Below are 26,700 nucleotides of genomic sequence, written 5' to 3' on the forward strand. Positions count from 1 at the left end.
AGATGTTGGGCATTACCTGAGATGTCTCCTTAGCTATGAGCTAGTCAAGGACCAAGCTGTGCCTGTCTGCTCTTGGCCAGAACACTGAGGTCAAAAGGGAAGGAGAAGCCCATGGGCTTCGTGACACATCCACCGTATCCCTAGGCAGCACTGTGCCTTGGCTCTCTCCCTTCCTGAGATGGCAGGCAGCTTCTCACTCACTTCTGAGCTCCTCCTGACCCTCTGTGCCAACAGGTGCCCCTCCAGACACAAGACATGTCCTGCTACAACCAGTGCCTGCCACGCCTGCAGTGTCGGCCCTGCGGCCCCACCCCGCTGGCTGACAGCTGCACCGAGTCCTGCGTCAGGCAGTGCCAGGACTCCAACGTGGTCATCCAGCCCTCTCCCGTGGTGGTGACCCTGCCCGGACCCATCCTCAGCTCCTTCCCGCAGAGCACCGCCGTGGGCTCCTCCACCTCCGCTGCCGTTGGCAGCATCCTCAGCTCTGAGGGTGTGCCCATCTCCTCTGGAGGCTTTGGCCTCTCTGGCATTGGCAGCCGCATCTGTGGCAGGCGGTGCTTCCCCTGCTAAAGCTGCTGGCCATGGCCCTGGAGAAAGACCTCCATAGCCCATGAAGTTTGGAGAAGACCTGAGAGAGAGCACCGGGGCGAATCTCATCTCTCAGAAAACATGCTCCACGAGTTCTTTTCCCTTCGTCCATCCTTGTTTTTGTTTTTCTTCTTTTTTTTTTTTTTTTTTTTCCTGTGTCCTCTGTGCTCACTGTCAACTTTCCTGGACTGTGACTGCCATTGAATCAGCCGCGGAACGTCTGACGGGCCCTGTGCCATCCACACAAAGGGCAGATGCACAGCTGGAGGCATGGCTGCCATGGCCATGCCGTTCAGACTCTCCTCTGCCCCCGGTGCTTCTGGCAGCAGGGCCTCCCCTTGCATGCACCTAGTTTTCAAATTTTCACTCATTAAAGCTTTAATGCATTTGAATCTGCACCTGTGTGTTATCCTTTCCCTTGCAAAGGCTGCCCAGTGGAGGGTAGGGGAGAGATGTTTGCAAGTGCTGGTTCTGGGAAAGGGTTCTTCCTTCTCCTTTGAACAACTGGTACTACAGGCTGGCTTCTATTATCGTAGGCACGGCTGGGGTGTAATCACTTTACCCTCCGGTTTCTAAGCATTCTGGCTCATGTAGCGGTCTCAAGGGTCTTTACTTGGACCAGCACTCTCTAACAACTTTTCAGAGATGTGTTTGTCTGGGGTAACACAGCAGAGGAAGTTTTTGAGAAAGGTAAGAAAACAGTGCAAATTCTTCTAATGGTCAGTTTTGACGTAAAGCGAGGGGAAGTCAGTGGTTCCAAGGAAGAGGTCCGTTTCTTCAGAAGAGAACTTGAGGTAGCACTGTCCACATCGCTGTGGATGAGAGCAAGAAGGTAGCAACTCTGTCCCCAGCAGCTTTTAGGAAAGAAAGGCAAGCCTTCCCATGGTATTTCCTGTGGGGTCCTGGACAATGCACCTTTCAGCCCGTAGTCAGCTTGAGTGCCCTCCGTATGGAGGGAGTTCAAAGAGGGCCTCCTTTGACCGGGGTCCTGAGCATCATCAAGCCTTTGAACAGATTAAACATGAGGAAACATTTGTGCAGTTGTTGTTGGGCCTGTCCATGCAGCACCAGCTCTGCAAAGTGAGCTTTCTAGCACCACTGTGGAGAATGGCCTCACCTGGAGCCTCTGGAAGAAAGCCCAGGAGAAACTAGTGCAGCACTGACTGATGGAGCATTGGAACAGGCTGCCCAGAGAGGTGGTGAAGTCTCCTTTTCTGGAGATATGCAGAAGTCTCTTGGATTCTTTCCTCTGCAGCCTAGTGTAGGAAACCTTCTTCAGCAAGGGACTTGGACTCCGAGTGGAGTGGATGATCTCCAGTGGTCCCTTCCAACCCCTGTGCTCTGTCATTCTGGGATTGATATCATACCATTTTTTTGTCCCTTGCAGAGCAGTGCAGGCACAGCATTGAGGCTTTCTCCAAACTCTCTCCAACAAAAGGCTGTATGCTTGGGGAAGGCAAGCTGTGGGGAGGAGGCCTCAGGGGGGCAGCTGACCTCAAGAGACTCAAGGCTGAGAGGTGGATTGTGGTTTTGGACTAGAAGCTTCTAAGAGCAAAGTTTGCCCTTTCCTAAGCCTTCTTATGAAATGCAGCATAGGATGCTTTTCCAGAAAGCGTCTGCGGCATAGACTAGCAGAAGCTATGTCAAATTGCATGCTCAAAAGCAGAAACTGGAGTGTTCTGAGTAACCCAAGAGAAGGCAAATCTGCAGGGTAGACGTAGGAGAGGGCCGAATGACAAGGATTATTTTAATCCTTAGCACAGGGCAGAACAAAGATTATATAAACTTAACCTGTCAAATGAACGCAGTAACCTTAAGAATTATTGTCCTTCTACCTCTATGGAGAAATACAACATATACGTAAAAACAACAGATTGGAAGCGGATCTAATATTGAAATATTCCTTAGTGACTGCGTGGAGAAGATTGTGAGCCTGGGATACTCAAGCAGTGAGGAACTAGGAGAAATGGTAGCATGCATTTTTAGAAAGGTAAATTGCGGGGTGTGTTTTGCTGAGAAGGCGTGCAGTTTCTCATTTGTCTCGAGAGTGTGTGTCTACCACTGCAATTGGGAAGGAAATACACTGCTTCCCTGTGTTCCTTTCTGGAGTCAAAATTATTGACTGAGAGTGTTTCCCACATGAGGGGTACTACACACCATGTGACATCACACCAACAATGAAGGTGGAGAAGGGGAAGGAGGAAGGGAGTGTCTCGTTATGAAAACTTCTGTCTTTTCTAACAACTCCTGTGCTTATGGACTCCCTGCATGCCATAGCGTGATAGAATATCACTAGTTGATGGGAAGTAGAGAGTGCTTCCTTTCTCTTTCTACGCTACCATGCAGCCCCCAACTGGACTCTGTTGCAAGGAAGACACAGGGCGAGTGGGGTGAGCTGTGTGGTGCTATTGGTAGTAGGGCTTTTCCTCCACCTTCCTTACTACTTGCTTCACATTGCTGAGCTTATTGATAAAAAAGAAGTAGTGTGAACAGGAAAGTGGATAGCACCCACTGAACTGTACTGGATCCTTTTATGCAGCCCTAATTTGACTCATGAGGGTACAGCCAATCCCGCTGTTCATGGCTCCGAGAAACTTGCTAAAAAGCAGTGTTGAGAATAGAGACCGCTGAGATTTCTTCCCATTTGTTCAGAAACCCTTTGAGAAGCACCTGCCAGGATCACTGCTGAGAAACATCTCTCTTCCCAGCCTTCATTGGAAGGGAAGGAGTAAGACAGACATGCTGATTGGGATGCAGGAGATGTTTGGTGGGTGAATATTTGGAGACAAGCTCATTGCAAGGGGAGGCCCTGCTGCCCAAAGGACCAGGGAGCCTGCGCTGCGTGACCACGGCAGCCATGCCTCCAGCTGTCCTTCTGCCTTATCCACAGACAGCATAGGGCCAGTGGGTCCTCCCTAGGCTGACTGGGTGGGGCACGCAGTCCAGGGGAGACATGCTGATCAGTGAGGACTGGGGATGGAAAAGAGAGAGTAAGAGAGGGGAATGGTAGAAATGGGTCATATTTTCTGAACGACCAAGCGGGCCCCAGTGCTCTCTCTCAGGACTGCTACAAACTTCACAGCCTTTGGAGGTCTTTCTACGGGGCCATTGCCAGCAGATTTAGCAGGAAGGACCCTTTTGCCACAGCGGTGACTGTCAAAGCCAACAGCACGCTTTTCCAGGCTGGGCCTGATGGGGAAAAGGTGACGGGTCCCCAGCCGTCACCCACATTTGCTGAAGTCTTCAGAGCGGCAGACATCCTGCAGACACATGGAGTGTTTGCAGAGTAGAGTGAGTGATGCAGAGGCACAGACTGAGATGCACCACAACTTTATTGAGTCAGAAGAGGGAAAGAAAGTTGCGTCAAGGGGAGGACATCAAGCAGGAAGCAGCAGGGACAGAGTCTGCACTAATGGACATGGTGGATACCCCGCCAGGCGTCCGTCTCCCATTCTTCAATAGTGCGAGAAGTACCAACAGCTCCCCCCTCGTCTGGTCTTCTGGGTTTGACAGACGAAAGGAGCAGAGGTGACAATTATGAAGTCAGGAGGTAAAGGCGGGAGTGGAAGAGGGGAAAGGCAGACACGGGCAGCGCATTCTGAGAGTTCATGCTTGCCCCGACGTTTTGCAAGAGGTGTTGCGTGGTCCCTTGGAAAGGAAGATCTCAGTGCTCTCTCTCAGGGCCGCTATGAATTCTGCGTCCCAAGAGGTAATCCTCCAGGACCATCACCAGCAGCTTTAGCAGGGGAAGCACCGCCTGCCACAGATGCCGCTGCCAATGCCAGAGAGGCCAAAGCCTCCAGAGGAGATGGGCACACCCTCAGAGCTGAGGATGCTGCCAACGGCAGCGGAGGTGGAGGAGCCCACGGCGGTGCTCTGCGGGAAGGAGCTGAGGATGGGTCCGGGCAGGGTCACCACCACGGGAGAGGGCTGGATGACCACGTTGGAGTCCTGGCACTGCCTGACGCAGGACTCGGTGCAGCTGTCGGCCAGCGGGGTGGGGCCGCAGGGCCGACACTGCAGGCGTGGCAGGCACTGGTTGTAGCAGGACATGTCTTGCGTCTGGAGGGACACCTGTTGGCAGAAAGGGCGGAGCAAAAGCAGGGGAGAGTAAGAAGCAGCCTGCCTTCCCAGCACACGTGTTCCAAGGCTCAGTGCTGACTGGTGATATGGAGTCTGTGCAAGGAAACCCGTGGCCTTCTCCTTACATTTGGCCCTGCCAAGAGTGACCGGGCACATTCAGGCTGCTGCCTGGCCCATAGCTCAGGAGACACCTCCGGCAAGACCTAGCGTCTTTTGACACGTCACCAGCTGCCCTTTTCTGTCTCCCTGCACTAGTTGCCTTCCCAAGACCCAACAGAGGATGAAGGCACTTGCATGTGCAGAGAAATTCCGGAGGAGGACAGGGTGAGGAAAGGGCTTCAGACTCACCTTGTTCCTGGGGTGATGGAGGCAAGAGGAGCGGATGAGAGAGAGAGAAGATGGACCCGCTTTTATACTGCACAGGCACCGCCCCAGGCCTACAGTCACTCACAGGAGACTCACCTCACATGCAAATTATGCTTGCCAGTGGTGCAGGTTGTGGTTTGTTTCCCTCATTTCCATTCCTCATTTCTGAAATGCCCATTCTTCCAGGCTGACCTCTTTCAGGTGTTGGTGTGAGAGACCTAAGGATTACGCCAGGACAACAACAACACCAAAATGAGCAGAACTGGATGAAGAAAATGCTGCTTGCCAAACACAAACGCAGCAATGCGAAGCTTCGTGGGGAAGAAAGCACAGTTCAGTAATGTGAGAGGAATGCAGCCATAGTGTGTGCAGTCAGGAATCAAGTGAGGAAAGCCATAGACCTGATAGAATTCAGTCTGTCAAGGGACGTGAAGGGCAACAAAGAGGGTTCCTACACCGATCTCAGTGGTGAAAGGAAAATAAGGTGGGTGTTGTCCTCATGGGAGCAGGGGACCTGTTTAGTGTGGACAGCAAAAATGCTGGGGTCCTGATTGTCGTCTTTGTTTCTTTCTTATCCAGCAAGTGTGGCTTTCAGGAATTCCATGGCTCAGAGGCCACGCTGAAAAGCTGGAGCAATCGAGATGTGGCTTTGGGTCAGGCAAACCTCGAAGAATCTGGATCTGTGGAACACATTAGGCTTATTTGCTCCATAGTAGAATGTACCCATGAGTGCTGAGGGAGCTGTCCCCACCACTTGATCAATGTAGGCTGGTGACTGGGAGAAGTGTCCCAAATCCTGGGCAAAAGTATGTGTTACTCCTGTTAAAGAAGACCAAGAGGGTGGAAGCAGGGAGATAGGGGCCCAGGGCCGTCAGGTCAGTCTCTTGGTAGGAGGCGGAACAGTGCATTCTGGAAAAACTTGGAGCTTGGAAGCCATTTCCGTGCTCATGCAGGATGAAAATACCTGCAGTGTCACACACAGCGTGGATTCACGATGGAGAAGTCATGGATTGATGGAGGTGATTCATCAGAAAGAAACAACAAGCCTGAAGGATGTGGGAAGAGGACTGTGTACTTTCTTGCTGGAGCTCAGAAAGGCTTTTGACATTGTCCTCCATGAGATGGTCCTAGTGAAGCTGTGGAAGAATGGACTAAATGAGTGCTCCTGAGCACGGAGAAAAAAACAGCTCAGTTGAAGAGGCAAGCAAGTTTGCACAAATGAGCCAGGGCTGCTGGATCCCAGAAGCGTCAGGTGGCTGGGGATGGTCGTGGAACGGAAGTGATGAGCATATGTTCACAAGTCTCTCCTAGACTCAGTCAAAGAAGGAATGCATTGTTGCTGCATGAGCAAAACACATCTCTGCCCTGCTGACATAGAGGAGATGTGTTCTGGTGCAGAAGTGCCAGCTAATGTTTTTGTTCCTATGGAACACTTTCTGAAGAGACTATCCCTGTGCAAGGCAATTTACAATCTACTTTTGCATTGGCCACGGGTGACCCTTTTGGCATGGGTCCTCCCTATCCGTGCACGCTGTCTGCAGGCCTGAGCATCACTCGCACCAGGCAATCCCTCCCCCGAGAGGAGGAGGAGCAAGGAACTGCAAAGGAAACCAGCACAGCCGTCAACTCAAAAGGACGGACCTTATTCCGTGGTGCTTTTTAGGTAACAGCAGGGCTCTGGAAGGCAATAGTCCCCTTCCACAGAAGAACTGATTGTGTGATATCGTTTCTGTGCCTGGAGACTGCGATGAGAGTGTACGATGCGAAATAAACACAGAAATGTCTCTTGAGAAGAGTAAGCTGTGGGAGAAGACATTTGCAAGCAGCAGAACATCCCAGCTGGCTTCTGAGGGAACGAACAGAGGCTTGTGGAGTAGTCTGAGAGACAGCAAAATGAGTCCTCGGGCAAAGCAGGTCCAGGGTATTCAGAAGTGGGCCGCACTGACATGAGGATGTGCCTGCCTTGCTACAAAGGCGGTTACAAATGAGGTCCTGACATTTCCCAAGACACACATGCCATTCTGTGCCTGAAGCACAGAATACGTCTTCTACCCGCATTGACGTGTTTCTGCAAGGAAGCTCCTTGTGCCTTTCATCCTGGAACTTGAAAGGTGGCTCCATGGACCAATTGGGAAGGTCAGAAACAAGAGAATGAAATGACAGGGTTGACAAAACCAAACCCACAACCTGTGCCATTAGAAAGGATAATTTGCATTTGAGGAGAGTCTCTTGAACAATTACTGCCAGAGTACAGTGACTTTGGCCCTGCGGCAGGGCACGAGCTGTATAAAAGAAGGCCCATCTCCTCTCTCTCAGTCATCCACACCTCTCGCCTTCATCTCCCTGGGAACGAGGTGAGTCTGAATCCCTTTTACCATCGTCTGCTTCTCAGGGATTTGTTTGCGCGTATAAGTGCCTTTATCCCCCAAGGTTGGATCTTGGGGAAGCAGGTTGCCCTGAGAGAGGGAAGGGGGCAGCCAGTGTGGCAAGATGTTGGGCATTACCTGAGATGTCTCCTTAGCTATGAGCTAGTCAAGGACCAAGCTGTGCCTGTCTGCTCTTGGCCAGAACACTGAGGTCAAAAGGGAAGGAGAAGCCCATGGGCTTCGTGACACATCCACCGTATCCCTAGGCAGCACCGTGCCTTGGCTCTCTCCCTTCCTGAGATGGCAGGCAGCTTCTCACTCACTTCTGAGCTCCTCCTGACCCTCTGTGCCAACAGGTGCCCCTCCAGACACAAGACATGTCCTGCTACAACCAGTGCCTGCCACGCCTGCAGTGTCGGCCCTGCGGCCCCACCCCGCTGGCCGACAGCTGCACCGAGTCCTGCGTCAGGCAGTGCCAGGACTCCAACGTGGTCATCCAGCCCTCTCCCGTGGTGGTGACCCTGCCCGGACCCATCCTCAGCTCCTTCCCGCAGAGCACCGCCGTGGGCTCCTCCACCTCCGCTGCCGTTGGCAGCATCCTCAGCTCTGAGGGTGTGCCCATCTCCTCTGGAGGCTTTGGCCTCTCTGGCATTGGCAGCGGCATCTGTGGCAGGCGGTGCTTCCCCTGCTAAAGCTGCTGGCCATGGCCCTGGAGAAAGACCTCCATAGCCCATGAAGTTTGGAGAAGACCTGAGAGAGAGCACCGGGGCGAATCTCATCTCTCAGAAAACATGCTCCACGAGTTCTTTTCCCTTCGTCCATCCTTGTTTTTGTTTTTCTTCTTTTTTTTTTTTTTTTTTTTTTTCCTGTGTCCTCTGTGCTCACTGTCAACTTTCCTGGACTGTGACTGCCATTGAATCAGCCGCGGAACGTCTGACGGGCCCTGTGCCATCCACACAAAGGGCAGATGCACAGCTGGAGGCATGGCTGCCATGGCCATGCCGTTCAGACTCTCCTCTGCCCCCGGTGCTTCTGGCAGCAGGGCCTCCCCTTGCATGCACCTAGTTTTCAAATTTTCACTCATTAAAGCTTTAATGCATTTGAATCTGCACCTGTGTGTTATCCTTTCCCTTGCAAAGGCTGCCCAGTGGAGGGTAGGGGAGAGATGTTTGCAAGTGCTGGTTCTGGGAAAGGGTTCTTCCTTCTCCTTTGAACAACTGGTACTACAGGCTGGCTTCTATTATCGTAGGCACGGCTGGGGTGTAATCACTTTACCCTCCGGTTTCTAAGCATTCTGGCTCATGTAGCGGTCTCAAGGGTCTTTACTTGGACCAGCACTCTCTAACAACTTTTCAGAGATGTGTTTGTCTGGGGTAACACAGCAGAGGAAGTTTTTGAGAAAGGTAAGAAAACAGTGCAAATTCTTCTAATGGTCAGTTTTGACGTAAAGCGAGGGGAAGTCAGTGGTTCCAAGGAAGAGGTCCGTTTCTTCAGAAGAGAACTTGAGGTAGCACTGTCCACATCGCTGTGGATGAGAGCAAGAAGGTAGCAACTATGTCCCCAGCAGCTTTTAGGAAAGAAAGGCAAGCCTTCCCATGGTATTTCCTGTGGGGTCCTGGACAATGCACCTTTCAGCCCGTAGTCAGCTTGAGTGCCCTCCGTATGGAGGGAGTTCAAAGAGGGCCTCCTTTGACCGGGGTCCTGAGCATCATCAAGCCTTTGAACAGATTAAACATGAGGAAACATTTGTGCAGTTGTTGTTGGGCCTGTCCGTGCAGCACCAGCTCTGCAAAGTGAGCTTTCTAGCACCACTGTGGAGAATGGCCTCACCTGGAGCCTCTGGAAGAAAGCCCAGGAGAAACTAGTGCAGCACTGACTGATGGAGCATTGGAACAGGCTGCCCAGAGAGGTGGTGAAGTCTCCTTTTCTGGAGATATGCAGAAGTCTCTTGGATTCTTTCCTCTGCAGCCTAGTGTAGGAAACCTTCTTCAGCAAGGGACTTGGACTCCGAGTGGAGTGGATGATCTCCAGTGGTCCCTTCCAACCCCTGTGCTCTGTCATTCTGGGATTGATATCATACCATTTTTTTGTCCCTTGCAGAGCAGTGCAGGCACAGCATCGAGGCTTTCTCCAAACTCTCTCCAACAAAAGGCTGTATGCTTGGGGAAGGCAAGCTGTGGGGAGGAGGCCTCAGGGGGGCAGCTGACCTCAAGAGACTCAAGGCTGAGAGGTGGATTGTGGTTTTGGACTAGAAGCTTCTAAGAGCAAAGTTTGCCCTTTCCTAAGCCTTCTTATGAAATGCAGCATAGGATGCTTTTCCAGAAAGCGTCTGCGGCATAGACTAGCAGAAGCTATGTCAAATTGCATGCTCAAAAGCAGAAACTGGAGTGTTCTGAGTAACCCAAGAGAAGGCAAATCTGCAGGGTAGACGTAGGAGAGGGCCGAATGACAAGGATTATTTTAATCCTTAGCACAGGGCAGAACAAAGATTATATAAACTTAACCTGTCAAATGAACGCAGTAACCTTAAGAATTATTGTCCTTCTACCTCTATGGAGAAATACAACATATACGTAAAAACAACAGATTGGAAGCGGATCTAATATTGAAATATTCCTTAGTGACTGCGTGGAGAAGATTGTGAGCCTGGGATACTCAAGCAGTGAGGAACTAGGAGAAATGGTAGCATGCATTTTTAGAAAGGTAAATTGCGGGGTGTGTTTTGCTGAGAAGGCGTGCAGTTTCTCTTTTGTCTCGAGAGTGTGTGTCTACCACTGCAATTGGGAAGGAAATACACTGCTTCCCTGTGTTCCTTTCTGGAGTCAAAATTATTGACTGAGAGTGTTTCCCACATGAGGGGTACTACACACCATGTGACATCACACCAACAATGAAGGTGGAGAAGGGGAAGGAGGAAGGGAGTGTCTCGTTATGAAAACTTCTGTCTTTTCTAACAACTCCTGTGCTTATGGACTCCCTGCATCCCATAGCGTGATAGAATATCACTAGTTGATGGGAAGTAGAGAGTGCTTCCTTTCTCTTTCTACGCTACCATGCAGCCCCCAACTGGACTCTGTTGCAAGGAAGACACAGGGCGAGTGGGGTGAGCTGTGTGGTGCTATTGGTAGTAGGGCTTTTCCTCCACCTTCCTTACTACTTGCTTCACATTGCTGAGCTTATTGATAAAAAAGAAGTAGTGTGAACAGGAAAGTGGATAGCACCCACTGAACTGTACTGGATCCTTTTATGCAGCCCTAATTTGACTCATGAGGGTACAGCCAATCTCGCTGTTCATGGCTCCGAGAAACTTGCTAAAAAGCAGTGTTGAGAATAGAGACCGCTGAGATTTCTTCCCATTTGTTCAGAAACCCTTTGAGAAGCACCTGCCAGGATCACTGCTGAGAAACATCTCTCTTCCCAGCCTTCATTGGAAGGGAAGGAGTAAGACAGACATGCTGATTGGGATGCAGGAGATGTTTGGTGGGTGAATATTTGGAGACAAGCTCATTGCAAGGGGAGGCCCTGCTGCCCAAAGGACCAGGGAGCCTGCGCTGCGTGACCACGGCAGCCATGCCTCCAGCTGTCCTTCTGCCTTATCCACAGACAGCATAGGGCCAGTGGGTCCTCCCTAGGCTGACTGGGTGGGGCACGCAGTCCAGGGGAGACATGCTGATCAGTGAGGACTGGGGATGGAAAAGAGAGAGTAAGAGAGGGGAATGGTAGAAATGGGTCATATTTTCTGAACGACCAAGCGGGCCCCAGTGCTCTCTCTCAGGACTGCTACAAACTTCACAGCCTTTGGAGGTCTTTCTACGGGGCCATTGCCAGCAGATTTAGCAGGAAGGACCCTTTTGCCACAGCGGTGACTGTCAAAGCCAACAGCACGCTTTTCCAGGCTGGGCCTGATGGGGAAAAGGTGACGGGTCCCCAGCCGTCACCCACATTTGCTGAAGTCTTCAGAGCGGCAGACATCCTGCAGACACATGGAGTGTTTGCAGAGTAGAGTGAGTGATGCAGAGGCACAGACTGAGATGCACCACAACTTTATTGAGTCAGAAGAGGGAAAGAAAGTTGCGTCAAGGGGAGGACATCAAGCAGGAAGCAGCAGGGACAGAGTCTGCACTAATGGACATGGTGGATACCCCGCCAGGCGTCCGTCTCCCATTCTTCAATAGTGCGAGAAGTACCAACAGCTCCCCCCTCGTCTGGTCTTCTGGGTTTGACAGACGAAAGGAGCAGAGGTGACAATTATGAAGTCAGGAGGTAAAGGCGGGAGTGGAAGAGGGGAAAGGCAGACACGGGCAGCCCATTCTGAGAGTTCATGCTTGCCCCGACGTTTTGCAAGAGGTGTTGCGTGGTCCCTTGGAAAGGAAGATCTCAGTGCTCTCTCTCAGGGCCGCTATGAATTCTGCGTCCCAAGAGGTAATCCTCCAGGACCAACACCAGCAGCTTTAGCAGGGGAAGCACCGCCTGCCACAGATGCCGCTGCCAATGCCAGAGAGGCCAAAGCCTCCAGAGGAGATGGGCACACCCTCAGAGCTGAGGATGCTGCCAACGGCAGCGGAGGTGGAGGAGCCCACGGCGGTGCTCTGCGGGAAGGAGCTGAGGATGGGTCCGGGCAGGGTCACCACCACGGGAGAGGGCTGGATGACCACGTTGGAGTCCTGGCACTGCCTGACGCAGGACTCGGTGCAGCTGTCGGCCAGCGGGGTGGGGCCGCAGGGCCGACACTGCAGGCGTGGCAGGCACTGGTTGTAGCAGGACATGTCTTGCGTCTGGAGGGACACCTGTTGGCAGAAAGGGCGGAGCAAAAGCAGGGGAGAGTAAGAAGCAGCCTGCCTTCCCAGCACACGTGTTCCAAGGCTCAGTGCTGACTGGAGATATGGAGTCTGTGCAAGGAAACCCGTGGCCTTCTCCTTACATTTGGCCCTGCCAAGAGTGACCGGGCACATTCAGGCTGCTGCCTGGCCCATAGCTCAGGAGACACCTCCGGCAAGACCTAGCGTCTTTTGACACATCACCAGCTGCCCTTTTCTGTCTCCCTGCACTAGTTGCCTTCCCAAGACCCAACAGAGGATGAAGGCACTTGCATGTGCAGAGAAATTCCGGAGGAGGACAGAGTGAGGAAAGGGCTTCAGACTCACCTTGTTCCTGGGGTGATGGAGGCAAGAGGAGCGGATGAGAGAGAGAGAAGATGGACCCGCTTTTATACTGCACAGGCACCGCCCCAGGCCTACAGTCACTCACAGGAGACTCACCTCACATGCAAATTATGCTTGCCAGTGGTGCAGGTTGTGGTTTGTTTCCCTCATTTCCATTCCTCATTTCTGAAATGCCCATTCTTCCAGGCTGACCTCTTTCAGGTGTTGGTGTGAGAGACCTAAGGATTACGCCAGGACAACAACAACACCAAAATGAGCAGAACTGGATGAAGAAAATGCTGCTTGCCAAACACAAACGCAGCAATGCGAAGCTTCGTGGGGAAGAAAGCACAGTTCAGTAATGTGAGAGGAATGCAGCCATAGTGTGTGCAGTCAGGAATCAAGTGAGGAAAGCCATAGACCTGATAGAATTCAGTCTGTCAAGGGACGTGAAGGGCAACAAAGAGGGTTCCTACACCGATCTCAGTGGTGAAAGGAAAATAAGGTGGGTGTTGTCCTCATGGGAGCAGGGGACCTGTTTAGTGTGGACAGCAAAAATGCTGGGGTCCTGATTGTCGTCTTTGTTTCTTTCTTATCCAGCAAGCGTGGCTTTCAGGAATTCCATGGCTCAGAGGCCACGCTGAAAAGCTGGAGCAATCGAGATGTGGCTTTGGGTCAGGCAAACCTCGAAGAATCTGGATCTGTGGAACACATTAGGCTTATTTGCTCCATAGTAGAATGTACCCATGAGTGCTGAGGGAGCTGTCCCCACCACTTGATCAATGTAGGCTGGTGACTGGGAGAAGTGTCCCAAATCCTGGGCAAAAGTATGTGTTACTCCTGTTAAAGAAGACCAAGAGGGTGGAAGCAGGGAGATAGGGGCCCAGGGCCGTCAGGTCAGTCTCTTGGTAGGAGGCGGAACAGTGCATTCTGGAAAAACTTGGAGCTTGGAAGCCATTTCCGTGCTCATGCAGGATGAAAATACCTGCAGTGTCACACACAGCGTGGATTCACGATGGAGAAGTCATGGATTGATGGAGGTGATTCATCAGAAAGAAACAACAAGCCTGAAGGATGTGGGAAGAGGACTGTGTACTTTCTTGCTGGAGCTCAGAAAGGCTTTTGACATTGTCCTCCATGAGATGGTCCTAGTGAAGCTGTGGAAGAATGGACTAAATGAGTGCTCCTGAGCACGGAGAAAAAAACAGCTCAGTTGAAGAGGCAAGCAAGTTTGCACAAATGAGCCAGGGCTGCTGGATCCCAGAAGCGTCAGGTGGCTGGGGATGGTCGTGGAACGGAAGTGATGAGCATATGTTCACAAGTCTCTCCTAGACTCAATCAAAGAAGGAATGCATTGTTGCTGCATGAGCAAAACACATCTCTGCCCTGCTGACATAGAGGAGATGTGTTCTGGTGCAGAAGTGCCAGCTAATGTTTTTGTTCCTATGGAACACTTTCTGAAGAGACTATCCCTGTGCAAGGCAATTTACAATCTACTTTTGCATTGGCCACGGGTGACCCTTTTGGTATGGGTCCTCCCTATCCGTGCACGCTGTCTGCAGGCCTGAGCATCACTCGCACCAGGCAATCCCTCCCCCGAGAGGAGGAGGAGCAAGGAACTGCAAAGGAAACCAGCACAGCCGTCAACTCAAAAGGACGGACCTTATTCCGTGGTGCTTTTTAGGTAACAGCAGGGCTCTGGAAGGCAATAGTCCCCTTCCACAGAAGAACTGATGGTGTGATATCGTTTCTGTGCCTGGAGACTGCGATGAGAGTGTACGATGCGAAATAAACACAGAAATGTCTCTTGAGAAGAGTAAGCTGTGGGAGAAGACATTTGCAAGCAGCAGAACATCCCAGCTGGCTTCTGAGGGAACGAACAGAGGCTTGTGGAGTAGTCTGAGAGACAGCAAAATGAGTCCTCGGGCAAAGCAGGTCCAGGGTATTCAGAAGTGGGCCGCATTGACATGAGGATGTGCCTGCCTTGCTACAAAGGCGGTTACAAATGAGGTCCTGACATTTCCCAAGACACACATGCCATTCTGTGCCTGAAGCACAGAATACGTCTTCTACCCGCATTGACGTGTTTCTGCAAGGAAGCTCCTTGTGCCTTTCATCCTGGAACTTGAAAGGTGGCTCCGTGGATCAATTGGGAAGGTCAGAAACAAGAGAATGAAATGACAGGGTTGACAAAACCAAACCCACAACCTGTGCCATTAGAAAGGATAATTTGCATTTGAGGAGAGTCTCTTGAACAATTACTGCCAGAGTACAGTGACTTTGGCCCTGCGGCAGGGCACGAGCTGTATAAAAGAAGGCCCATCTCCTCTCTCTCAGTCATCCATACCTCTCGCCTTCATCTCCCTGGGAACGAGGTGAGTCTGAATCCCTTTTACCATCGTCTGCTTCTCAGGGATTTGTTTGCGCGTATAAGTGCCTTTATCCCCCAAGGTTGGATCTTGGGGAAGCAGGTTGCCCTGAGAGAGGGAAGGGGGCAGCCAGTGTGGCAAGATGTTGGGCATTACCTGAGATGTCTCCTTAGCTATGAGCTAGTCAAGGACCAAGCTGTGCCTGTCTGCTCTTGGCCAGAACACTGAGGTCAAAAGGGAAGGAGAAGCCCATGGGCTTCGTGACACATCCACCGTATCCCTAGGCAGCACCGTGCCTTGGCTCTCTCCCTTCCTGAGATGGCAGGCAGCTTCTCACTCACTTCTGAGCTCCTCCTGACCCTCTGTGCCAACAGGTGCCCCTCCAGACACAAGACATGTCCTGCTACAACCAGTGCCTGCCACGCCTGCAGTGTCGGCCCTGCGGCCCCACCCCGCTGGCCGACAGCTGCACCGAGTCCTGCGTCAGGCAGTGCCAGGACTCCAACGTGGTCATCCAGCCCTCTCCCGTGGTGGTGACCCTGCCCGGACCCATCCTCAGCTCCTTCCCGCAGAGCACCGCCGTGGGCTCCTCCACCTCCGCTGCCGTTGGCAGCATCCTCAGCTCTGAGGGTGTGCCCATCTCCTCTGGAGGCTTTGGCCTCTCTGGCATTGGCAGCGGCATCTGTGGCAGGCGGTGCTTCCCCTGCTAAAGCTGCTGGCCATGGCCCTGGAGAAAGACCTCCATAGCCCATGAAGTTTGGAGAAGACCTGAGAGAGAGCACCGGGGCAAATCTCATCTCTCAGAAAACATGCTCCACGAGTTCTTTTCCCTTCGTCCATCCTTGTTTTTGTTTTTCTTCTTCTTTTTTTTTTTTTTTTTTTCCTGTGTCCTCTGTGCTCACTGTCAACTTTCCTGGACTGTGACTGCCATTGAATCAGCCGCGGAACGTCTGACGGGCCCTGTGCCATCCACACAAAGGGCAGATGCACAGCTGGAGGCATGGCTGCCATGGCCATGCCGTTCAGACTCTCCTCTGCCCCCGGTGCTTCTGGCAGCAGGGCCTCCCCTTGCATGCACCTAGTTTTCAAATTTTCACTCATTAAAGCTTTAATGCATTTGAATCTGCACCTGTGTGTTATCCTTTCCCTTGCAAAGGCTGCCCAGTGGAGGGTAGGGGAGAGATGTTTGCAAGTGCTGGTTCTGGGAAAGGGTTCTTCCTTCTCCTTTGAACAACTGGTACTACAGGCTGGCTTCTATTATCGTAGGCACGGCTGGGGTGTAATCACTTTACCCTCCGGTTTCTAAGCATTCTGGCTCATGTAGCGGTCTCAAGGGTCTTTACTTGGACCAGCACTCTCTAACAACTTTTCAGAGATGTGTTTGTCTGGGGTAACACAGCAGAGGAAGTTTTTGAGAAAGGTAAGAAAACAGTGCAAATTCTTCTAATGGTCAGTTTTGACGTAAAGCGAGGGGAAGTCAGTGGTTCCAAGGAAGAGGTCCGTTTCTTCAGAAGAGAACTTGAGGTAGCACTGTCCACATCGCTGTGGATGAGAGCAAGAAGGTAGCAACTCTGTCCCCAGCAGCTTTTAGGAAAGAAAGGCAAGCCTTCCCATGGTATTTCCTGTGGGGTCCTGGACAATGCACCTTTCAGCCCGTAGTCAGCTTGAGTGCCCTCCGTATGGAGGGAGTTCAAAGAGGGCCTCCTTTGACCGGGGTCCTGAGCATCATCAAGCCTTTGAACAGATTAAACATGAGGAAACATTTGTGCAGTTGTTGTTGGGCCTGTCCGTGCAGCACCAGCTCTGCAAAGTGAGCTTTCTAGCACCACTGTGGAGAATGGCCTCACCTGGAGCCTCTGGAAGAAAGCCCAGGAGAAACTAGTGCAGCACTGACTGATGGAGCATTGGAACAGGCTGCCCAGAGAGGTGGTGAAGTCTCCTTTTCTGGAGATATGCAGAAGTCTCTTGGATTCTTTCCTCTGCAGCCTAGTGTAGGAAACCTTCTTCAGCAAGGGACTTGGACTCCGAGTGGAGTGGATGATCTCCAGTGGTCCCTTCCAACCCCTGTGCTCTGTCATTCTGGGATTGATATCATACCATTTTTTTGTCCCTTGCAGAGCAGTGCAGGCACAGCATCGAGGCTTTCTCCAAACTCTCTCCAACAAAAGGCTGTATGCTTGGGGAAGGCAAGCTGTGGGGAGGAGGCCTCAGGGGGGCAGCTGACCTCAAGAGACTCAAGGCTGAGAGGTGGATTGTGGTTTTGGACTAGAAGCTTCTAAGAGCAAAGTTTGCCCTTTCCTAAGCCTTCTTATGAAATGCAGCATAGGATGCTTTTCCAGAAAGCGTCTGCGGCATAGACTAGCAGAAGCTATGTCAAATTGCATGCTCAAAAGCAGAAACTGGAGTGTTCTGAGTAACCCAAGAGAAGGCAAATCTGCAGGGTAGACGTAGGAGAGGGCCGAATGACAAGGATTATTTTAATCCTTAGCACAGGGCAGAACAAAGATTATATAAACTTAACCTGTCAAATGAACGCAGTAACCTTAAGAATTATTGTCCTTCTACCTCTATGGAGAAATACAACATATACGTAAAAACAACAGATTGGAAGCGGATCTAATATTGAAATATTCCTTAGTGACTGCGTGGAGAAGATTGTGAGCCTGGGATACTCAAGCAGTGAGGAACTAGGAGAAATGGTAGCATGCATTTTTAGAAAGGTAAATTGCGGGGTGTGTTTTGCTGAGAAGGCGTGCAGTTTCTCTTTTGTCTCGAGAGTGTGTGTCTACCACTGCAATTGGGAAGGAAATACACTGCTTCCCTGTGTTCCTTTCTGGAGTCAAAATTATTGACTGAGAGTGTTTCCCACATGAGGGGTACTACACACCATGTGACATCACACCAACAATGAAGGTGGAGAAGGGGAAGGAGGAAGGGAGTGTCTCGTTATGAAAACTTCTGTCTTTTCTAACAACTCCTGTGCTTATGGACTCCCTGCATGCCATAGCGTGATAGAATATCACTAGTTGATGGGAAGTAGAGAGTGCTTCCTTTCTCTTTCTACGCTACCATGCAGCCCCCAACTGGACTCTGTTGCAAGGAAGACACAGGGCGAGTGGGGTGAGCTGTGTGGTGCTATTGGTAGTAGGGCTTTTCCTCCACCTTCCTTACTACTTGCTTCACATTGCTGAGCTTATTGATAAAAAAGAAGTAGTGTGAACAGGAAAGTGGATAGCACCCACTGAACTGTACTGGATCCTTTTATGCAGCCCTAATTTGACTCATGAGGGTACAGCCAATCTCGCTGTTCATGGCTCCGAGAAACTTGCTAAAAAGCAGTGTTGAGAATAGAGACCGCTGAGATTTCTTCCCATTTGTTCAGAAACCCTTTGAGAAGCACCTGCCAGGATCACTGCTGAGAAACATCTCTCTTCCCAGCCTTCATTGGAAGGGAAGGAGTAAGACAGACATGCTGATTGGGATGCAGGAGATGTTTGGTGGGTGAATATTTGGAGACAAGCTCATTGCAAGGGGAGGCCCTGCTGCCCAAAGGACCAGGGAGCCTGCGCTGCGTGACCACGGCAGCCATGCCTCCAGCTGTCCTTCTGCCTTATCCACAGACAGCATAGGGCCAGTGGGTCCTCCCTAGGCTGACTGGGTGGGGCACGCAGTCCAGGGGAGACATGCTGATCAGTGAGGACTGGGGATGGAAAAGAGAGAGTAAGAGAAGGGAATGGTAGAAATGGGTCATATTTTCTGAACGACCAAGCGGGCCCCAGTGCTCTCTCTCAGGACTGCTACAAACTTCACAGCCTTTGGAGGTCTTTCTACGGGGCCATTGCCAGCAGATTTAGCAGGAAGGACCCTTTTGCCACAGCGGTGACTGTCAAAGCCAACAGCACGCTTTTCCAGGCTGGGCCTGATGGGGAAAAGGTGACGGGTCCCCAGCCGTCACCCACATTTGCTGAAGTCTTCAGAGCGGCAGACATCCTGCAGACACATGGAGTGTTTGCAGAGTAGAGTGAGTGATGCAGAGGCACAGACTGAGATGCACCACAACTTTATTGAGTCAGAAGAGGGAAAGAAAGTTGCGTCAAGGGGAGGACATCAAGCAGGAAGCAGCAGGGACAGAGTCTGCACTAATGGACATGGTGGATACCCCGCCAGGCGTCCGTCTCCCATTCTTCAATAGTGCGAGAAGTACCAACAGCTCCCCCCTCGTCTGGTCTTCTGGGTTTGACAGACGAAAGGAGCAGAGGTGACAATTATGAAGTCAGGAGGTAAAGGCGGGAGTGGAAGAGGGGAAAGGCAGACACGGGCAGCGCATTCTGAGAGTTCATGCTTGCCCCGACGTTTTGCAAGAGGTGTTGCGTGGTCCCTTGGAAAGGAAGATCTCAGTGCTCTCTCTCAGGGCCGCTATGAATTCTGCGTCCCAAGAGGTAATCCTCCAGGACCAACACCAGCAGCTTTAGCAGGGGAAGCACCGCCTGCCACAGATGCCGCTGCCAATGCCAGAGAGGCCAAAGCCTCCAGAGGAGATGGGCACACCCTCAGAGCTGAGGATGCTGCCAACGGCAGCGGAGGTGGAGGAGCCCACGGCGGTGCTCTGCGGGAAGGAGCTGAGGATGGGTCCGGGCAGGGTCACCACCACGGGAGAGGGCTGGATGACCACGTTGGAGTCCTGGCACTGCCTGACGCAGGACTCGGTGCAGCTGTCGGCCAGCGGGGTGGGGCCGCAGGGCCGACACTGCAGGCGTGGCAGGCACTGGTTGTAGCAGGACATGTCTTGCGTCTGGAGGGACACCTGTTGGCAGAAAGGGCGGAGCAAAAGCAGGGGAGAGTAAGAAGCAGCCTGCCTTCCCAGCACATGTGTTCCAAGGCTCAGTGCTGACTGGTGATATGGAGTCTGTGCAAGGAAACCCGTGGCCTTCTCCTTACATTTGGCCCTGCCAAGAGTGACCGGGCACATTCAGGCTGCTGCCTGGCCCATAGCTCAGGAGACACCTCCGGCAAGACCTAGCGTCTTTTGACACGTCACCAGCTGCCCTTTTCTGTCTCCCTGCACTAGTTGCCTTCCCAAGACCCAACAGAGGATGAAGGCACTTGCATGTGCAGAGAAATTCCGGAGGAGGACAGGGTGAGGAAAGGGCTTCAGACTCACCTTGTTCCTGGGGTGATGGAGGCAAGAGGAGCGGATGAGAGAGAGAGAAGATGGACCCGCTTTTATACTGCACAGGCACCGCCCCAGGCCTACAGTCACTCACAGGAGACTCACCTCACATGCAAATTATGCTTGCCAGTGGTGCAGGTTGTGGTTTGTTTCCCTCATTTCCATTCCTCATTTCTGAAATGCCCATTCTTCCAGGCTGACCTCTTTCAGGTGTTGGTGTGAGAGACCTAAGGATTACGCCAGGACAACAACAACACCAAAATGAGCAGAACTGGATGAAGAAAATGCTGCTTGCCAAACACAAACGCAGCAATGCGAAGCTTCGTGGGGAAGAAAGCACAGTTCAGTAATGTGAGAGGAATGCAGCCATAGTGTGTGCAGTCAGGAATCAAGTGAGGAAAGCCATAGACCTGATAGAATTCAGTCTGTCAAGGGACGTGAAGGGCAACAAAGAGGGTTCCTACACCGATCTCAGTGGTGAAAGGAAAATAAGGTGGGTGTTGTCCTCATGGGAGCAGGGGACCTGTTTAGTGTGGACAGCAAAAATGCTGGGGTCCTGATTGTCGTCTTTGTTTCTTTCTTATCCAGCAAGCGTGGCTTTCAGGAATTCCATGGCTCAGAGGCCACGCTGAAAAGCTGGAGCAATCGAGATGTGGCTTTGGGTCAGGCAAACCTCGAAGAATCTGGATCTGTGGAACACATTAGGCTTATTTGCTCCATAGTAGAATGTACCCATGAGTGCTGAGGGAGCTGTCCCCACCACTTGATCAATGTAGGCTGGTGACTGGGAGAAGTGTCCCAAATCCTGGGCAAAAGTATGTGTTACTCCTGTTAAAGAAGACCAAGAGGGTGGAAGCAGGGAGATAGGGGCCCAGGGCCGTCAGGTCAGTCTCTTGGTAGGAGGCGGAACAGTGCATTCTGGAAAAACTTGGAGCTTGGAAGCCATTTCCGTGCTCATGCAGGATGAAAATACCTGCAGTGTCACACACAGCGTGGATTCACGATGGAGAAGTCATGGATTGATGGAGGTGATTCATCAGAAAGAAACAACAAGCCTGAAGGATGTGGGAAGAGGACTGTGTACTTTCTTGCTGGAGCTCAGAAAGGCTTTTGACATTGTCCTCCATGAGATGGTCCTAGTGAAGCTGTGGAAGAATGGACTAAATGAGTGCTCCTGAGCACGGAGAAAAAAACAGCTCAGTTGAAGAGGCAAGCAAGTTTGCACAAATGAGCCAGGGCTGCTGGATCCCAGAAGCGTCAGGTGGCTGGGGATGGTCGTGGAACGGAAGTGATGAGCATATGTTCACAAGTCTCTCCTAGACTCAATCAAAGAAGGAATGCATTGTTGCTGCATGAGCAAAACACATCTCTGCCCTGCTGACATAGAGGAGATGTGTTCTGGTGCAGAAGTGCCAGCTAATGTTTTTGTTCCTATGGAACACTTTCTGAAGAGACTATCCCTGTGCAAGGCAATTTACAATCTACTTTTGCATTGGCCACGGGTGACCCTTTTGGTATGGGTCCTCCCTATCCGTGCACGCTGTCTGCAGGCCTGAGCATCACTCGCACCAGGCAATCCCTCCCCCGAGAGGAGGAGGAGCAAGGAACTGCAAAGGAAACCAGCACAGCCGTCAACTCAAAAGGACGGACCTTATTCCGTGGTGCTTTTTAGGTAACAGCAGGGCTCTGGAAGGCAATAGTCCCCTTCCACAGAAGAACTGATGGTGTGATATCGTTTCTGTGCCTGGAGACTGCGATGAGAGTGTACGATGCGAAATAAACACAGAAATGTCTCTTGAGAAGAGTAAGCTGTGGGAGAAGACATTTGCAAGCAGCAGAACATCCCAGCTGGCTTCTGAGGGAACGAACAGAGGCTTGTGGAGTAGTCTGAGAGACAGCAAAATGAGTCCTCGGGCAAAGCAGGTCCAGGGTATTCAGAAGTGGGCCGCATTGACATGAGGATGTGCCTGCCTTGCTACAAAGGCGGTTACAAATGAGGTCCTGACATTTCCCAAGACACACATGCCATTCTGTGCCTGAAGCACAGAATACGTCTTCTACCCGCATTGACGTGTTTCTGCAAGGAAGCTCCTTGTGCCTTTCATCCTGGAACTTGAAAGGTGGCTCCGTGGACCAATTGGGAAGGTCAGAAACAAGAGAATGAAATGACAGGGTTGACAAAACCAAACCCACAACCTGTGCCATTAGAAAGGATAATTTGCATTTGAGGAGAGTCTCTTGAACAATTACTGCCAGAGTACAGTGACTTTGGCCCTGCGGCAGGGCACGAGCTGTATAAAAGAAGGCCCATCTCCTCTCTCTCAGTCATCCACACCTCTCGCCTTCATCTCCCTGGGAACGAGGTGAGTCTGAATCCCTTTTACCATCGTCTGCTTCTCAGGGATTTGTTTGCGCGTATAAGTGCCTTTATCCCCCAAGGTTGGATCTTGGGGAAGCAGGTTGCCCTGAGAGAGGGAAGGGGGCAGCCAGTGTGGCAAGATGTTGGGCATTACCTGAGATGTCTCCTTAGCTATGAGCTAGTCAAGGACCAAGCTGTGCCTGTCTGCTCTTGGCCAGAACACTGAGGTCAAAAGGGAAGGAGAAGCCCATGGGCTTCGTGACACATCCACCGTATCCCTAGGCAGCACCGTGCCTTGGCTCTCTCCCTTCCTGAGATGGCAGGCAGCTTCTCACTCACTTCTGAGCTCCTCCTGACCCTCTGTGCCAACAGGTGCCCCTCCAGACACAAGACATGTCCTGCTACAACCAGTGCCTGCCACGCCTGCAGTGTCGGCCCTGCGGCCCCACCCCGCTGGCCGACAGCTGCACCGAGTCCTGCGTCAGGCAGTGCCAGGACTCCAACGTGGTCATCCAGCCCTCTCCCGTGGTGGTGACCCTGCCCGGACCCATCCTCAGCTCCTTCCCGCAGAGCACCGCCGTGGGCTCCTCCACCTCCGCTGCCGTTGGCAGCATCCTCAGCTCTGAGGGTGTGCCCATCTCCTCTGGAGGCTTTGGCCTCTCTGGCATTGGCAGCGGCATCTGTGGCAGGCGGTGCTTCCCCTGCTAAAGCTGCTGGCCATGGCCCTGGAGAAAGACCTCCATAGCCCATGAAGTTTGGAGAAGACCTGAGAGAGAGCACCGGGGCAAATCTCATCTCTCAGAAAACATGCTCCACGAGTTCTTTTCCCTTCGTCCATCCTTGTTTTTGTTTTTCTTCTTCTTTTTTTTTTTTTTTTTCCTGTGTCCTCTGTGCTCACTGTCAACTTTCCTGGACTGTGACTGCCATTGAATCAGCCGCGGAACGTCTGACGGGCCCTGTGCCATCCACACAAAGGGCAGATGCACAGCTGGAGGCATGGCTGCCATGGCCATGCCGTTCAGACTCTCCTCTGCCCCCGGTGCTTCTGGCAGCAGGGCCTCCCCTTGCATGCACCTAGTTTTCAAATTTTCACTCATTAAAGCTTTAATGCATTTGAATCTGCACCTGTGTGTTATCCTTTCCCTTGCAAAGGCTGCCCAGTGGAGGGTAGGGGAGAGATGTTTGCAAGTGCTGGTTCTGGGAAAGGGTTCTTCCTTCTCCTTTGAACAACTGGTACTACAGGCTGGCTTCTATTATCGTAGGCACGGCTGGGGTGTAATCACTTTACCCTCCGGTTTCTAAGCATTCTGGCTCATGTAGCGGTCTCAAGGGTCTTTACTTGGACCAGCACTCTCTAACAACTTTTCAGAGATGTGTTTGTCTGGGGTAACACAGCAGAGGAAGTTTTTGAGAAAGGTAAGAAAACAGTGCAAATTCTTCTAATGGTCAGTTTTGACGTAAAGCGAGGGGAAGTCAGTGGTTCCAAGGAAGAGGTCCGTTTCTTCAGAAGAGAACTTGAGGTAGCACTGTCCACATCGCTGTGGATGAGAGCAAGAAGGTAGCAACTCTGTCCCCAGCAGCTTTTAGGAAAGAAAGGCAAGCCTTCCCATGGTATTTCCTGTGGGGTCCTGGACAATGCACCTTTCAGCCCGTAGTCAGCTTGAGTGCCCTCCGTATGGAGGGAGTTCAAAGAGGGCCTCCTTTGACCGGGGTCCTGAGCATCATCAAGCCTTTGAACAGATTAAACATGAGGAAACATTTGTGCAGTTGTTGTTGGGCCTGTCCGTGCAGCACCAGCTCTGCAAAGTGAGCTTTCTAGCACCACTGTGGAGAATGGCCTCACCTGGAGCCTCTGGAAGAAAGCCCAGGAGAAACTAGTGCAGCACTGACTGATGGAGCATTGGAACAGGCTGCCCAGAGAGGTGGTGAAGTCTCCTTTTCTGGAGATATGCAGAAGTCTCTTGGATTCTTTCCTCTGCAGCCTAGTGTAGGAAACCTTCTTCAGCAAGGGACTTGGACTCCGAGTGGAGTGGATGATCTCCAGTGGTCCCTTCCAACCCCTGTGCTCTGTCATTCTGGGATTGATATCATACCATTTTTTTGTCCCTTGCAGAGCAGTGCAGGCACAGCATCGAGGCTTTCTCCAAACTCTCTCCAACAAAAGGCTGTATGCTTGGGGAAGGCAAGCTGTGGGGAGGAGGCCTCAGGGGGGCAGCTGACCTCAAGAGACTCAAGGCTGAGAGGTGGATTGTGGTTTTGGACTAGAAGCTTCTAAGAGCAAAGTTTGCCCTTTCCTAAGCCTTCTTATGAAATGCAGCATAGGATGCTTTTCCAGAAAGCGTCTGCGGCATAGACTAGCAGAAGCTATGTCAAATTGCATGCTCAAAAGCAGAAACTGGAGTGTTCTGAGTAACCCAAGAGAAGGCAAATCTGCAGGGTAGACGTAGGAGAGGGCCGAATGACAAGGATTATTTTAATCCTTAGCACAGGGCAGAACAAAGATTATATAAACTTAACCTGTCAAATGAACGCAGTAACCTTAAGAATTATTGTCCTTCTACCTCTATGGAGAAATACAACATATACGTAAAAACAACAGATTGGAAGCGGATCTAATATTGAAATATTCCTTAGTGACTGCGTGGAGAAGATTGTGAGCCTGGGATACTCAAGCAGTGAGGAACTAGGAGAAATGGTAGCATGCATTTTTAGAAAGGTAAATTGCGGGGTGTGTTTTGCTGAGAAGGCGTGCAGTTTCTCATTTGTCTCGAGAGTGTGTGTCTACCACTGCAATTGGGAAGGAAATACACTGCTTCCCTGTGTTCCTTTCTGGAGTCAAAATTATTGACTGAGAGTGTTTCCCACATGAGGGGTACTACACACCATGTGACATCACACCAACAATGAAGGTGGAGAAGGGGAAGGAGGAAGGGAGTGTCTCGTTATGAAAACTTCTGTCTTTTCTAACAACTCCTGTGCTTATGGACTCCCTGCATCCCATAGCGTGATAGAATATCACTAGTTGATGGGAAGTAGAGAGTGCTTCCTTTCTCTTTTTACGCTACCATGCAGCCCCCAACTGGACTCTGTTGCAAGGAAGACACAGGGCGAGTGGGGTGAGCTGTGTGGTGCTATTGGTAGTAGGGCTTTTCCTCCACCTTCCTTACTACTTGCTTCACATTGCTGAGCTTATTGATAAAAAAGAAGTAGTGTGAACAGGAAAGTGGATAGCACCCACTGAACTGTACTGGATCCTTTTATGCAGCCCTAATTTGACTCATGAGGGTACAGCCAATCCCGCTGTTCATGGCTCCGAGAAACTTGCTAAAAAGCAGTGTTGAGAATAGAGACCGCTGAGATTTCTTCCCATTTGTTCAGAAACCCTTTGAGAAGCACCTGCCAGGATCACTGCTGAGAAACATCTCTCTTCCCAGCCTTCATTGGAAGGGAAGGAGTAAGACAGACATGCTGATTGGGATGCAGGAGATGTTTGGTGGGTGAATATTTGGAGACAAGCTCATTGCAAGGGGAGGCCCTGCTGCCCAAAGGACCAGGGAGCCTGCGCTGCGTGACCACGGCAGCCATGCCTCCAGCTGTCCTTCTGCCTTATCCACAGACAGCATAGGGCCAGTGGGTCCTCCCTAGGCTGACTGGGTGGGGCACGCAGTCCAGGGGAGACATGCTGATCAGTGAGGACTGGGGATGGAAAAGAGAGAGTAAGAGAGGGGAATGGTAGAAATGGGTCATATTTTCTGAACGACCAAGCGGGCCCCAGTGCTCTCTCTCAGGACTGCTACAAACTTCACAGCCTTTGGAGGTCTTTCTACGGGGCCATTGCCAGCAGATTTAGCAGGAAGGACCCTTTTGCCACAGCGGTGACTGTCAAAGCCAACAGCACGCTTTTCCAGGCTGGGCCTGATGGGGAAAAGGTGACGGGTCCCCAGCCGTCACCCACATTTGCTGAAGTCTTCAGAGCGGCAGACATCCTGCAGACACATGGAGTGTTTGCAGAGTAGAGTGAGTGATGCAGAGGCACAGACTGAGATGCACCACAACTTTATTGAGTCAGAAGAGGGAAAGAAAGTTGCGTCAAGGGGAGGACATCAAGCAGGAAGCAGCAGGGACAGAGTCTGCACTAATGGACATGGTGGATACCCCGCCAGGCGTCCGTCTCCCATTCTTCAATAGTGCGAGAAGTACCAACAGCTCCCCCCTCGTCTGGTCTTCTGGGTTTGACAGACGAAAGGAGCAGAGGTGA

The 26,700-nt window shown here is 51.6% G+C and overlaps 7 protein-coding genes across 7 annotated transcripts; 4 read left to right on the forward strand and 3 right to left on the reverse strand.

The window, feature by feature from the left end:
• Positions 1–255: 255 nt before the first annotated feature.
• Positions 256–570, forward strand: LOC125684621 (feather keratin 3-like). The gene has a single exon (XM_048926895.1). It carries the CDS (start codon positions 256–258, stop codon positions 568–570), a length of 315 nt encoding a protein of 104 aa, XP_048782852.1.
• Positions 571–4,326: 3,756 nt separating this feature from the next.
• Positions 4,327–7,415, reverse strand: LOC125684378 (feather keratin 3-like). Its single transcript, XM_048926507.1, has 3 exons — positions 7,364–7,415; positions 5,020–5,117; positions 4,327–4,662 (listed from the first exon to the last, which is right to left on the reverse strand). Exons 1-3 carry the CDS (start codon positions 7,413–7,415, stop codon positions 4,327–4,329), a joined length of 486 nt encoding a protein of 161 aa, XP_048782464.1.
• A 365-nt stretch (positions 7,416–7,780) lies between these two features.
• Positions 7,781–8,095, forward strand: LOC125684622 (feather keratin 3-like). The gene has a single exon (XM_048926896.1). It carries the CDS (start codon positions 7,781–7,783, stop codon positions 8,093–8,095), a length of 315 nt encoding a protein of 104 aa, XP_048782853.1.
• A 3,759-nt stretch (positions 8,096–11,854) lies between these two features.
• LOC125684379 (feather keratin 3-like) lies at positions 11,855–14,943 on the reverse strand. The gene is made up of 3 exons (XM_048926508.1): positions 14,892–14,943; positions 12,548–12,645; positions 11,855–12,190 (listed from the first exon to the last, which is right to left on the reverse strand). Exons 1-3 carry the CDS (start codon positions 14,941–14,943, stop codon positions 11,855–11,857), a joined length of 486 nt encoding a protein of 161 aa, XP_048782465.1.
• A 365-nt stretch (positions 14,944–15,308) lies between these two features.
• LOC125684633 (feather keratin 3-like) lies at positions 15,309–15,623 on the forward strand. The gene has a single exon (XM_048926906.1). The coding sequence runs from the start codon at positions 15,309–15,311 to the stop codon at positions 15,621–15,623; it is 315 nt and encodes a 104-aa protein (XP_048782863.1).
• Positions 15,624–19,381: 3,758 nt separating this feature from the next.
• LOC125684380 (feather keratin 3-like) lies at positions 19,382–22,470 on the reverse strand. Its single transcript, XM_048926509.1, has 3 exons — positions 22,419–22,470; positions 20,075–20,172; positions 19,382–19,717 (listed from the first exon to the last, which is right to left on the reverse strand). The coding sequence occupies exons 1-3, from the start codon at positions 22,468–22,470 to the stop codon at positions 19,382–19,384; spliced, it is 486 nt and encodes a 161-aa protein (XP_048782466.1).
• Positions 22,471–22,835: 365 nt separating this feature from the next.
• On the forward strand, positions 22,836–23,150 carry LOC125684632 (feather keratin 3-like). The gene has a single exon (XM_048926905.1). It carries the CDS (start codon positions 22,836–22,838, stop codon positions 23,148–23,150), a length of 315 nt encoding a protein of 104 aa, XP_048782862.1.
• The last annotated feature ends 3,550 nt before the right edge of the window (positions 23,151–26,700 follow it).

Source organism: Lagopus muta, chromosome 25, assembly GCF_023343835.1.
Source record: "Lagopus muta isolate bLagMut1 chromosome 25, bLagMut1 primary, whole genome shotgun sequence".
Taxonomy (NCBI): domain Eukaryota; kingdom Metazoa; phylum Chordata; class Aves; order Galliformes; family Phasianidae; genus Lagopus; species Lagopus muta.

Coding starts and splice junctions, on each gene's coding strand:
- LOC125684621 (XM_048926895.1), top strand. CDS start 256: ATGTCCTGCTACAACCAGTGCCTGCCACGCCTGCAGTGTCGGCCCTGC.
- LOC125684378 (XM_048926507.1), bottom strand. CDS start 7,415: ATGGTAAAAGGGATTCAGACTCACCTCGTTCCCAGGGAGATGAAGGCG. Junction 5,118..7,363: donor CAGGGAGATGAAGGCGAGAG/GTGTGGATGACT, acceptor GTCTCCTGTGAG/TGACTGTAGGCCTGGGGCGG. Junction 4,663..5,019: donor TCCATCACCCCAGGAACAAG/GTGAGTCTGAAG, acceptor TTCTGCCAACAG/GTGTCCCTCCAGACGCAAGA.
- LOC125684622 (XM_048926896.1), top strand. CDS start 7,781: ATGTCCTGCTACAACCAGTGCCTGCCACGCCTGCAGTGTCGGCCCTGC.
- LOC125684379 (XM_048926508.1), bottom strand. CDS start 14,943: ATGGTAAAAGGGATTCAGACTCACCTCGTTCCCAGGGAGATGAAGGCG. Junction 12,646..14,891: donor CAGGGAGATGAAGGCGAGAG/GTATGGATGACT, acceptor GTCTCCTGTGAG/TGACTGTAGGCCTGGGGCGG. Junction 12,191..12,547: donor TCCATCACCCCAGGAACAAG/GTGAGTCTGAAG, acceptor TTCTGCCAACAG/GTGTCCCTCCAGACGCAAGA.
- LOC125684633 (XM_048926906.1), top strand. CDS start 15,309: ATGTCCTGCTACAACCAGTGCCTGCCACGCCTGCAGTGTCGGCCCTGC.
- LOC125684380 (XM_048926509.1), bottom strand. CDS start 22,470: ATGGTAAAAGGGATTCAGACTCACCTCGTTCCCAGGGAGATGAAGGCG. Junction 20,173..22,418: donor CAGGGAGATGAAGGCGAGAG/GTGTGGATGACT, acceptor GTCTCCTGTGAG/TGACTGTAGGCCTGGGGCGG. Junction 19,718..20,074: donor TCCATCACCCCAGGAACAAG/GTGAGTCTGAAG, acceptor TTCTGCCAACAG/GTGTCCCTCCAGACGCAAGA.
- LOC125684632 (XM_048926905.1), top strand. CDS start 22,836: ATGTCCTGCTACAACCAGTGCCTGCCACGCCTGCAGTGTCGGCCCTGC.